Raw genomic sequence first — 12729 nt, forward strand, 5'->3', positions numbered from 1 at the left:
ATTTTTTTAAGTTATAACCATCACGTGAGCCCAACTGATACAAGGTTGTAACTGACACGTGGCTTATCCTAACAGGACGTTACAAGCCGACGCGTACGTGTTTATGTTTAGCTTGTTGTTTTTGCATTGGGCTTCGGCCCCATCTAAACCAAAACAAAAAATTTGATTATTGCTGTCAAACTCATCATGAGTTGACTTTTCAAGTGTAGTGGCGTCATGCTTTCACTTTATAAAATTGTATTAAATTGCTCTTAAATTTGCATTAACAGCAAATTCAGTTAAATTCATGAGCCCACTCACTGAGATTATGATTTTTATGTTTTTAGTTTACAAAATTGTGACAACTTGCTCTTAAACTCATATTAAATTTTTGAATTTAGTTATGTTTAATAACTTTATATATAAATTTTAAAAAAAATTTGTTGAATATGATAAGTTATGAACATTGATAAATTAATTTTAATTATTTAGATTCAAAATATATTTAAATCTTATTTTCTTATTTTTTTTATATTTTAGTTATTTAATTATATACTTTTAATACCTATTTATTAATAAAAGTAAAAAATAAACTCTTAATTATTTGACAACCTGGCGTCATTACAGATGGCTGGCGTTTTGTTTTGGATATTCTCAGATCTCTGGCCACGCACGCATGCTTCGCTGAGAACATTTTGATGAAGATTTAAAAAAGAAAATCAATAGAACATGTCTATAACAGAATCATTTTAGCCGAGCCAACTTCGCAGATCGAAACTGTTCCTCTCTCTCTGTTTTTTTTTTTTCCCCATTCACATGCACCCTCGTTCTTCATGACAATGTTTTTGGAATAGTTACCCGTTTGGAACCCAACGGCTTAATTTGGATTAATCATGATTCTAGAAATTGGAATATTGGATGATGTGCTTTCGCTGCCCCAAAAAAAAAACAAAAACAACAACAAAGTCGCCGTACTACTTGCCCACCGTGCACTGAATGGTGACATTTGCTGTTTCCGTTTCGGTTGCGGTCCAAGGTTAGGTATGAGGGAATCTTCTTTGTGGGACCTTAGAAATTTTGACTACTAATTTGTCCCTCATCGTTTTTGTCTCCTAAAATCAATTTAATCGGTTACTACATCAAGTCATTAATATAAAAATTAATTTAATTTTTAATTAGATCCTAAATATAATATTCTAATTCACTTTTTAAAATAGTCATTATAGAGTAGCACATGTTAAAAATTCTATCAATGATAGTTCTAACTAATATATATGATTAATAAATATATTACAGAAAAATAATACCTATTTATTACAAATAACTAACTTAATAAATTTTCTTAATCTACTCAAATTAGTTAACTAACTAGTTTTTATATCAAAGATGAAAGATAGTACTTTGAAATTATGAAAATAAGCACATTTTTTGTTAAAGAATAGTAGCTAAGTACATAAAATGTCTTTCTTTGTTTTCTTTTTTCCCCCCTTAAAAAAAAGGTGAAAGTTTTTCTCGAAATATTCGAGTTTCGTGGCTAATTTTGCCCTGTGTATTGTTCAGGGAAAGCAGTTGGATTGGAAAATTAAGACTTAATATCAATTACATGCATCTAGCTCAGGCTTGAGGCCAAGTCTCAAGTCATGGACTCAAATTAAAGCTCACGTAATTCACAAATTGACATCATCTTATGAAGCTTACATTGAAAATGCAATGATCCTGATATGATTACAAATGACTTTTCTAGAAATATGTAATCCCCTCATCTGAATTTCTTCGAAATTATTAATTTACGTGCACAGCCTACTCACACTAATCTTTACTATAAATAGAGGCAGCTTCCCGCTTCAGGCTTCAGGAACCCAAACTACCTTGCTTCTTATTTTCTTTATTTTCTTGCCACTTCAACAGCTCTTTGTGAGATGGCAAACCCAAATTACCATTTCTTTGGCGACCAGTGCGTTACCATGACATTTTTTGCAGTTTTGTTTTTAATAGCTCAGACTGGAGCTGGTGATGAAGCTGGTTCACTGATCCTGGAAGGGAAGAAGAAGTTGATAGTTGGTGTTCCTAAGAAATGCGGCTTAATAGATTTCGTGGACTTAAGACTGGATTCCAGAAATAAGAATCTGGTGGAGAAGGCTCAGGGCTATTCCATTGAGGTTTTCAATGCTACAATAGCCCTCCTTCAGAATATTTCCGTCAAGTATATGGCCTTCGCAAACGAAGATGGAAGTTGTGTTGAGGATTACAACGCACTCCTCGAACAGATCTCCAAAGGAAAGGTTAGAGACTATTCAATCTTGTATATGCGTCTTCCTTGTAAGGTTGATTTGATCGAGATCTCCTCAAGCATAAAGTGATTCAAGTGAAAATAGAGAAGATATATACTAATTCAAACGGAATAGTTCATTTTTATCTCCAATAATTCAAAAGCGGGACGTGCACACTTGATGTTCGTTAAACCTGCAGAAAGAGCATATTCGTGTTCTTCTTTATTTCCATGTTGAGATTTTATTCATATATAGTTCTATTTGGTGCCATAACCAAAACTCGAAACACACAGTGATGATAACTCGAATTAATGTCTAACTTTTCCCTTTTTCTTCAACAATGATCAGTACGGTGCTGTGGTGGGAGATGTGACAATTGTGGCAAATCGTTCCAATTATGTCGATTTTACTTTACCCTATACACAATCTGATGTGAAGATCCTTGTTAAGGTTCGACATGATCCACGGTTAGATATGTGGATTTTTGTACGACCTTTTAGTTGGGATCTGTGGTTGTCGATCGCCGTCGTCTGTGTTTTCATAGGAGGTATCATACTATTCATGGAACGGAATGTTAAGCAAGATTCAGGACATGAAAATTCGCCGTTGAAAAAGCAACTTAGTGGCGTTTCTATTCTATGGTTTCCCATAGTCCAAGCAATTCTTCCGGAAAGTGAGTTTGAAACCTTGCTATATATCCTAATTTTACCGTCGTTTCATCGCCATCCTATTTGGTATAATTTTTCTTTAAAAAGTTGTTTATCACATATTTTTACCGCATCGTACAGTTTTGAATGTAAATTTCTATATTATATGCAGAGGAATCATTGGCCAAGAATTGCTCTAGGTTTGTACTCGTGCTATGGTTAATATTAGCATTTGTGCTAATGCAAAGTTACACGGCATGCTTATCATCAATCTTGACAGTACATCAGCTGCAACCTCGTTACCCTAATGAGTACGACGTTCTTAATGACCCCAACATTAACATTGGGTACCAGGGTGGCTCATTCATTAAAGGCTTGTTGCTTGAGAGATTAAAAGTTCCCAAGTCAAGGGTGAAGAACTGTTCAACTATTGAACAATACAAGGAGGCCTTAGATAAAGGAAGCCGTGAAGATGGTGTAGATGCTATTTTTGACGAAGTTCCCTACATTAAGGTGTTCCTCAAAAAATATGGTTCTAACTATGCCATGATTGAAACTAGGCACCGCACTGATGGATTTGCTTTTGTGAGTTTCCATCTCTTAATTATTTATTCTTTATATTTTTGTTTTTGTTATCAAGAGTGGTGTTGTAACATGCATTTGGGTCGATTTTTTAGGCATTCCCCCTAGGCTCCACCTTAACTTCACACTTTTCCAGAGCCATATTGAATATGCGCGAGAGTCCAAAAATGGATGAGATTGAGCATAAATATTTTGGCAGCAGTAACGACGATGAAGGCCAAAGCCGATCCAATCCGTCGTTAGATGATGATGCAAGTCCAAGCAGCCTCACTACTTATAGCTTTGCAGGTTTGTTCATGCTAATCGGAGTTTTTTCGCTGTTAGCTTTGATAGTCTCTGAAAATCGCATTTGGCGAAAACCTATCATGGGAGCAAAAATGTACATCCAACCACTCTTGAGTCGGAGGTTTACAAGAACTAATCCATTAGAGGAAGGTTCTACAAGAAGAAGAAATAATATTATTGATGGGGTGGAAGAAAATATTGGATCAGACGACAGAGCAAATAACCAGGAAAACTCTCTATGACATCTATACATGTGTGGATGCTTAACAAAATAATGGCCTATGTAAAGTATATAATGATGGCACATCATCTCCATTTATAGTTTAGAGTTTATGGGCAAGTAGTCAATTAATTAAGTTGTAATCATGCCCATGAAAACCATGTATAGTTTTTTTCTCCCTTTTGTTTGAGTTTTTCTCCAGACTTAGGTTTGAGTTATTCATCAACTTACTTTTTTTAAATTAAAATTAATTATATATGGTGTATCCAAAACTTCCAAGTTGTAGGGGCAATATTATATTTTATATACACACACTTATAATTGTTCTTTAGGAAGATGACAAAAAAAATCCATTGAATTTCAAAAAGATAAATAGGTCATTATGACTATTCTTCTAATGATTTTGACATGTCAAAATTTATTGAAATTACCTATTTATCATTTTAAAATTAAATATTTTTTTTGTCATTTTCTCTTGTTTTCTACTATTTTGATTTTTGAAAACCAAATAATTTTACTATCCTTAAATCAGGATCATAGATCTAAAAGTATTTTTGAAACAATGTCCAAAAATCTTTTCTTTCATGCATGTATCTTATGATTATATTCGATAGTTGCTCCATTTTTGTTTCAAAATTCAAATTAAGATATAGGATAGGCATTTACCCACTACAAATCACTTATTTTTAAAATTTAAGAAAACCTAATCTAAATGAAGTATTAATTTGAATTACTGTACTTTTTCTCTTGTCTCTCTATTCTTATCTTTCTTTTCTCACTCCCCTGTATGTCCTGTGCCAGTAGCATAAGGACTTTAATTCATTATTGATATAGAAGAAAATATGTATAGAAAGGATTTGGCTTGTTATATTATATTGTTTCTGTTCAAACTTAAGTTTAAAGCAATTATTGATTTTAGTCAAAGATGAACGCACACCGACTTTTGGAAATTAAATTCCCCTCTAGAATGTATTTTTGGCCCGATATTAACTTAGCCATAGACCACGGAAACTTGCCCCACACACGGTCAGAGGAATCTCTAGCTAACTAACTCCCAAAGACATCTATAATCAAAGAGAAAATATAATTTCTGATCGCTGTAGAGATTTATTCATCTATGCAAAACACGCGTGGGTTAAGAAATACTCCTTCGATTCTTAATATAAGATCTAATTATTAAGTTAATTTTAATCCTAAATATAAAACATGTATCTCATATTTATCAATTTTTTCTAAATTGTCCTCATAGATACTCCTTCGATCATAATTAAACAAGTGAGGAAGCGAAGATATTAAGAAAGATGATTATTGTATTTTAGGAAAAACATGTCATTTTTTATAATTAACTAACTTACCTAAATTTTTTAATATAATCAAATTAGTGAAATAGGTTCTATATTAAAGACTGGAGGAGTATAATTCATTTATTAGAATTATTTTGAGTTAACGTATTTTCTCTATAATCATTTCACTAATTAAAAATAATAAATATGAAGATATATATATATATATAAATAGTACGTGATGTTGCTTTGAACTTTTAAAAAGATAGATAAATAAGAACCAGTTTTTTTAAAAAAACTAAATATATATAGGAGAAAAAAAGAAGGGAGCAATTGATTGCATCAGCAATTTAACCATTTAATTAAAGAAACCATTCGTGAACTAATTGATCTTTGTCATTTCAATTTCCCGAAATTAAAGTAGTAATTGCAAGACGACCTACGTAAAATTTAACAGAACAGATTATATTTATAAGAAATTAAGCCAATTAATGAATGATAACTGGCTTGTTACAGCATCAGCTCATGTTTTTAATAATACTGAACCATTCCTCCTTTAGGGTTTTCGGGTTTTGATGAATCTGGAGTGCCTTGATCTAGCAAGTGCAAATTCTTGTTCCCTCCAGAAAGTCAATGACGGAGAATATATCTCATCGTCTTTTGTTTGCGGGGATACAGGGCCCACGTTATCAAGTGAAGACATCTTCGTAAGTTGTAAGTTGTAAAACATCATATGTATGTGAATAAAGGTTAACTTAACTTTTAATTTAGTTTTAAATATAAGAATCTAATCTATTTTATTTTTTATATGCATCTATTTTTTCCAAGATAATTCTTATAGTAGTTGTGTACTTATATATGTTAAAGGTTCAATCAAATGGTAGTTCTAACTAATACATATGATTAGCAATGATAGTTTAGAGAAAATAACTCCTAATTATTACAAATAATTAACTCAAAATTTTTTTAATCTATTCGAATTAGTCAACTAGTTCTTATATTAAATATAGGTGATAATATATACTACTATTTCATGGAAATCAGCATATCAAGACAAATCTATAAAGGACACGTCACTTTATTAGCATCTATACACCGAGGAAACTGAAGGCCACTCTCCTGTTCATGTCCGTTTGACTTGGAGAATTCAGTGTCAACACCATCTGAATTTCGAGGAAAGCGCTTATGATAATTAACTAAGGGTGTGTTTGGATGAAACCAAACCGTGGTTTGGAAAAGTGATTCTGGAGAATAGATTTTGGAAAGAATAAATTTTATGAAAAAGTGATTTTGAAAAGTGAGAGTGTTTGGATAGTTGTTATCAGAAGCACTTTTTATATATACAAATTACTAAAAAAAAGACATAAGTTAATATGATAATTATAGAAAAATAGATTTTATGATATATTTTAATTTGAAGGAATAAAATTGTTAATAATATATTTTTTATTAACATAATTAATAATACATAAGATAATATAATTAATAAATAATTAATATGTATATATATTTATAAAATATAAGATTAAATATGTTTATAAAAAATATGTTTATAAAAAAATAACAAGATACATATCTTATAGGCTCTCACACTCTCTCTTTTTTCCTCCAAAAGCAAAAAATTTTGTTTTTTCCAAAACCATGGTTTTGGCCCAAAACCATGGTTTGTACAAATTGGGTGGGTGTTTGGGTGACTTATCACCCAAACCATGGTTTGGGTCCCTAAACCATGGTTTGGGGTGTCACCCAAACGGTGCCTAATACTACGTGATTGATATAAGAACTATTTAATTAGTTTAAAAAATTAGAAAAAGTTAATTATAGTATATGTTACATGATTTTTTTAAAAAATTTATTTATATCATTAGATTATATATCAATTTACAAGCGAAGCAAATTAGCTTAGAAAATAACGATAAATATAAATACTTTAAATAATTTAATAATTTTTTTAATTTTTTCTAATTAGTCAAATGGATATATTAAGGACGAAAGATAGTAATTAGTAGATGTTATGTACTTGAATCGATATAATTCTGAGGTTCATCTACATGCACTAAGGAGTAAGAACTCTTTTCGATTACCTTTCCTTCTACTATATGTGATTTGGGATTTTTCATTGGCTTTGATGTGTTCTTTTCCCCCATCCATACGAGTAGCTAAATCTCCCCGTTATTATTCGAAGTTGCCATATAATCTATCTGGAATTGATTATATATTAAACTCTTCAATTAATGACATAATTAGTATATATGGCACACACGTCCCAACAAACAGAACCAGTTCCAATACTCATCACTTTGATAAGCACTTTAAGTTTATCACGTCTGAACTGTCTATATTTGATTTAACCAGGTCATATTTAAAATATTTAATTAATTATTTTTAGATAAAAAACTATCTTTTGAAAGAATGACTGTTATCACTATTAAATTCTATATATATTAAAATAACTATTTTGAATAAATAAATATAAAAAAAATTAAATCTGAATTATCTAAATAAGATATAAATGATCTAAATTTAATAAGTTTAAATTGTTTATTAAAATAATGAGTAATGAAACTGGTTTCCCAACTATAACACTTAGCAGGCCAGCACTAAATGGCGTTATTGTGCCCTTTAAAATTTGAGGATGATTAGTTGTGTCAAGGCCTGTGCTGGACTAAATAATTTTTATAAATTTATCTTGGGCCAGGCCTACTTGTCGGAGGATGTTTTTTTTTAAAACAAGCGAAAGAGTCAAGTCAGAGTGTCAGACCAAGCTGTGATGATATCAAGCGAGTTTACATCTCAATCTGACTTGCTTTATATTTTTAAAATTTTGATGAACATTAATCTATTTCATAGAACTATTTTTCTTATTATATCTCAAGCAATATGTCGATTTTATTGTTATAATTAATTTTGAATTTATTTACTAACTGATATTATATAGAAATAATTATGACAGAAATTTTTTTTAATTAGATAATATGTATTCATAATTTTGTACGTTACTTTCAGATATAAATTTCAAAGCAGTGTATTTCATATAAACATATGATATTAATCTCGTGAATTTTTTTCTTCTTAAACTTCTACAATTTCTTTTCCTTTACCAAGCCTAGGTTTGAAATTTCGACCCATAGAGTGTTTCAATTCCAACCAGACATAGATGATGCCTGCCTCGGTTTCTTCTTTGAATACCTATTTTCTAGGAACGTAAGGTCCCCCCCCCCCCCAAAAAAGGGTATTGGAGTTTTTTTAACTAGGAAAATTACATGGTCGCATTTAAATTTTTAAATAAAATTCAGACTTGGGGGGGGGGGTTGACAGGAATAGTTGATTAAATTTTTTCAGACCAAGTCAAGGAGCGGCTATGAGTACTTCCCATAATTGCAATGAAGCTTCCATTGATAGCAATATGATATGCTTCCCACAGTTGGAGGGCGGCCTTAATTCATTCCCAAATCAAGAACTAGCTTGACGTATTTAATCAAATTTTAATATGATTCTTGCTTATTTTCACCCTTATTGATGAGAAGGAACAGTGCAACTCCGATCCTTTTTATGTGGACTAAAATATGCTCATCAATTTTTTATATTCTCAAAGTCTCCTTATTCATACTTTGAAAAAACTCTCGCTCAAAAAATTGGACCTCATAGACCTCTTGTTATTATGCTTTGTGTGTGTATTATTTTGATATCGATATGTTCTTCTTTATATATAAATGTTTATGATTCCAATAATATATTTTAGCCACAGAGGTTGATTATGAAACATATCGATAAAAATAATTAAGAATATACTACCTCCAGACATATAAAAAAATCAGAAGAGATGTGAGAATTCTAGAACCACACAGAGAAAGAGAGAGAGAGGATCTGCATTCATATATATAATTATATGATATATATTTATATTTATATCTATATATGTTGTGGACTATATAAGTAACGGCAACCACACAAACTCAAACCAGGCATCATCTAGTAATTTCTTCATTATATATCCTGCCACATAGATAGAGATGACAAATTTCTATAATGGCTTCCTTCTAATAATTGCTTGTGTTGCTTTGTTAACAGCTCAGATTGGAGCAGACGATGATGTTGCAGGTTCACTACTGGGAGGCAAGAAATTAATAATTGGAGTTCCTAAGAAAACAGGCTTCACCCAGTTTGTGAATTTACAACTCAATTCAACTAGTAAGAATCAGACCGTCAAGGCTACGGGCTATTCCATTGACGTCTTCCGTGCCGTAATAGCTTACCTTAAGCGTTTAGATTACAATATTTCTTTTGAGTTTAGAGCTTTTGTAGACGAAGATGGAAACAGTGCTGGGGATTACAACGCACTCGTCTATCAGATATTTGAAGGCAAGGTTAGAAACTAGATACATACAATCTTATCTTCACACACACACGTGTGTTTGTGTGTGCCTATATATATTATATGATTTGATAATTTGGATCCTCTCAAACAACCGCTGAAATCAAGAGAGAACCAGCATAGACAAAGCAAAGATCGATCTCCCACCTGGATCTATTCTATTCATGTGAGGTTCACAAAAGGTGGATGGAGCTCACTATTCATTATTTCATCAACCAAGCAATATTTTGCAAGAAATGTTTACTCTTTCAAACGTTCTGCTTCCACATAAACTTGGTCATCAGGCCTAATATCAAAATTGTGTGGGTCTACACTCACATATCGGTGAGAGGATTGTCTCTGCTGCGTCTTGCAAAATCCTCTGCTGAAATATCTTATAGTGAAAAACGAAAGAAAAGGAAAGAATTAGACGTGATTTAATATTTTATTGTTTTCTAAAATATTATTCTATTCTTTTGATGATCAGTCAATAAGACATTCTGATGTGCGATTAATGATGATGTAATGGATAATTTTGGTCGACTACAAAACTTTCTCCGTTTGTTTGACCTTATTGCCCCTGTCTGTTTTTCAGAATTACCTTTTCCTCCCCAGCATGATGTAGATAGAATGAAGAGGACATGAAAAAGTCTTGGCCCTCGCTCCATGTCGATCGAAAAGATTTTTACAGAAACAGCGTTTTAATGTTCTGAATCTACTCTTAATTAGATTTGTAGCCATAGAAAATGCTTTATACGCACCAAGACATTGTTTAACAAGAACATCTGATGAAACAGTATGATGCTGTGGTGGGAGATGTGGCCATTGTGGCAAATCGGTCAAATTATGTAGATTTTACTTTACCATATGCGCCGTCTGATGTGAAGATGCTCGTGAAGGTTCGTCATGATCCACGGTTGAACATGTGGATTTTTGTACAACCTTTTACTTGGGATCTGTGGTTGTCCATAGTCATCTTCAGTATTTTAATAGGAGGGATCCTACTATTTATGGAACGTACTATTGAGGAAGATTCAACACCAGAAAATTCACCATGTAGGAAACAACTCAGCAAATTTTCTATCCTGTGGCTTCCTGTGATGCAAGCATTTCTTCCTGAAAGTGAGTATTTAAACCTTGCTATATACTGTTCATGTTATTTTTTTCACCAATGTATTTGTTTACAAGATAACTCCATAATTATCTTTTCTTCTTAATTGGATTGAATGATTATATTATGAAAAAAAAAAGGTTAATTGCTTAAGCAGTTGCTAAGATAAGCTTCTTTTTTCTTTCCTGTTTGAGTATTTGAGTCAAACTTCAAGATGTTGACTTTAGAAATAAGAGAGAGGCAGAAATTTAAATGATTGATAATGGGTTGTAAGAATATTATATATGTTGAATTTTCTCGGAATCACACCAAATTCTTATGTATTTTTAAGATTTTAATTTTTTTTAATTTTCAAGACCTATATAGATATGTTTTATTGGGGAAGAAAAAAAAGAGAGGGGGGCAAGAATTGTCGTAAATCTGAATTTGAATTTATATGCTACTTGCAGGAGAATCATTGGTCAAGAATTGTTCTAGGTTTGTGCTGGTGATGTGGTTAATTCTAGTATTTGTACTAATGCAAAGTTACACGGCATGCTTATCATCAATATTGACTGTACATCAGCTGCAACCTCGATACATAAGTGAGCACGATGTTATAAATGACCCCAACATCAATATTGGATACCACTGTGACTCATTCATTGGGGGTTTGTTGGTTGATCACTTAAAGATTAATCGGTCAAGGGTGAAGAAGTACCCTGACATTAAAGAATATAAGGAAGCTTTAGACAAACGAAGTAATCAAGGTGGTGTCGATGCTATTTTTGATCAAGTTTCTCACATTAAGGTCTTCCTCAATCGATATGGTTCCAATTATGCAATGGTTGAAACTTGGCATCGTACTGATGGATTTGCCTTCGTGAGTTTCCATCTCTATTATTCCTTTAACTTGTAGACATAGATTCCTTTGTCCTAATTAACTTGTCGATTTAAATGTTTCCGCAGGCATTTCCCATGGGCTCCAACCTAACCTTGTACTTTTCTAGAGCCATATTAAATGTGAGTGAGAGTAAGGAAATGGATGACATTGAGAAGAAGTATTTTGGAAGCAGGGACAATAATGAAGGTCAAGGCCTATTGAATTCATCATCAGATATTGATGCAAGTTCAAGCCTCACCACTTATAGCTTTGCGGGTTTGTTTATACTAATTGGAATTCTATCACTGTTAGCTTTAGCAGTCTCAGAAAGCCATATATGGCGAAGACCTGTTATGCTAGCAAAAACATATAGCCGACAATTCTTGAGTCGCAGTTTCAGAAGAACTAATCCATTAGAGGAAGGTTCTACAACAAGAGGAAATGTTGATGAAGAAGGTTTTACAACCAGGGAATTGTAATCATAACATTGGATTAAAAGATGGAGCAAGCAACCACGAAGAAATCTTAAAGACATCTCTTTCATGTGTTGATACTGAAAAATTACCTGCGTAGGTAAGCACATGGTGATGGAAAATTATCCCCACATGCAGTTTAGAGCTAATCATTGTTTAATGTATAAAAGGATGAACTTTCAGTTATGACTAGTATATTTATCTCAGATTTCATGCACGGACCATTGGCCCACAATTCGAGTTTTTTCCCTTTTGGAGCATATTTGGTTAAAAAAAAACTCGCATGACTCTTTCCTTTTCTGAGTCATTTACTTTGTTTTATTGAAAACAATAACACACGAAGAGCAAGCAAGAGCACAATAGCTCTAATGATTCAAGTTGAAGAAAAGATTTATAACAAATGATAATAATGAGATAGGGTATGGATAGTATCAAGGCTATCTGCAACTTGAAAATTGCTTATATTGAAATTAAACACTTGGCATTACGTAAAGACAGTTTTAGAAATTAAATGTCACTTTAGGAACAGACTTTATTTGCCCGGTATCACATTGAAAAATTACAAAGAGCAAATGAAGAAAAACATAGAAGGATGGAACTGCAGCTGTCTGGCAATTTATTGATCGACCAAACTATTCATTCGTTGACCCAGCAACCAGCTAT

General features: G+C 32.3%; 1 protein-coding gene across 3 annotated transcripts; it reads left to right on the plus strand.

Annotated features, from left to right (window-relative positions):
• Window positions 1-1836: 1836 nt before the first annotated feature.
• On the plus strand, window positions 1837-6731 carry LOC114742659 (glutamate receptor 2.7-like). Of its 3 annotated transcripts, XM_028930874.1 has the most exons (6): window positions 1837-2261; window positions 2598-2922; window positions 3069-3481; window positions 3574-4016; window positions 5188-5195; window positions 6721-6731. In XM_028930874.1, exons 1-4 carry the CDS (start codon window positions 1899-1901, stop codon window positions 4003-4005), a joined length of 1533 nt encoding a protein of 510 aa, XP_028786707.1. In that variant the 5' UTR covers window positions 1837-1898; the 3' UTR covers window positions 4006-4016; window positions 5188-5195; window positions 6721-6731. The 3 variants fall into 3 exon arrangements, with proteins under 3 accessions (XP_028786707.1, XP_028786708.1, XP_028786706.1); XM_028930875.1 differs by lacking the exons at window positions 5188-5195; window positions 6721-6731 and adding an exon at window positions 5044-5053; XM_028930873.1 differs by lacking the exons at window positions 5188-5195; window positions 6721-6731 and having other exon boundaries at window positions 3574-4248.
• The last annotated feature ends 5998 nt before the right edge of the window (window positions 6732-12729 follow it).

The sequence above is a fragment of the Neltuma alba genome, unplaced genomic scaffold (assembly GCF_004799145.2).
Source record: "Neltuma alba isolate B1F8T4 unplaced genomic scaffold, ASM479914v2 tig00003850_pilon, whole genome shotgun sequence".
In the NCBI taxonomy this organism is placed as follows: domain Eukaryota; kingdom Viridiplantae; phylum Streptophyta; class Magnoliopsida; order Fabales; family Fabaceae; genus Neltuma; species Neltuma alba.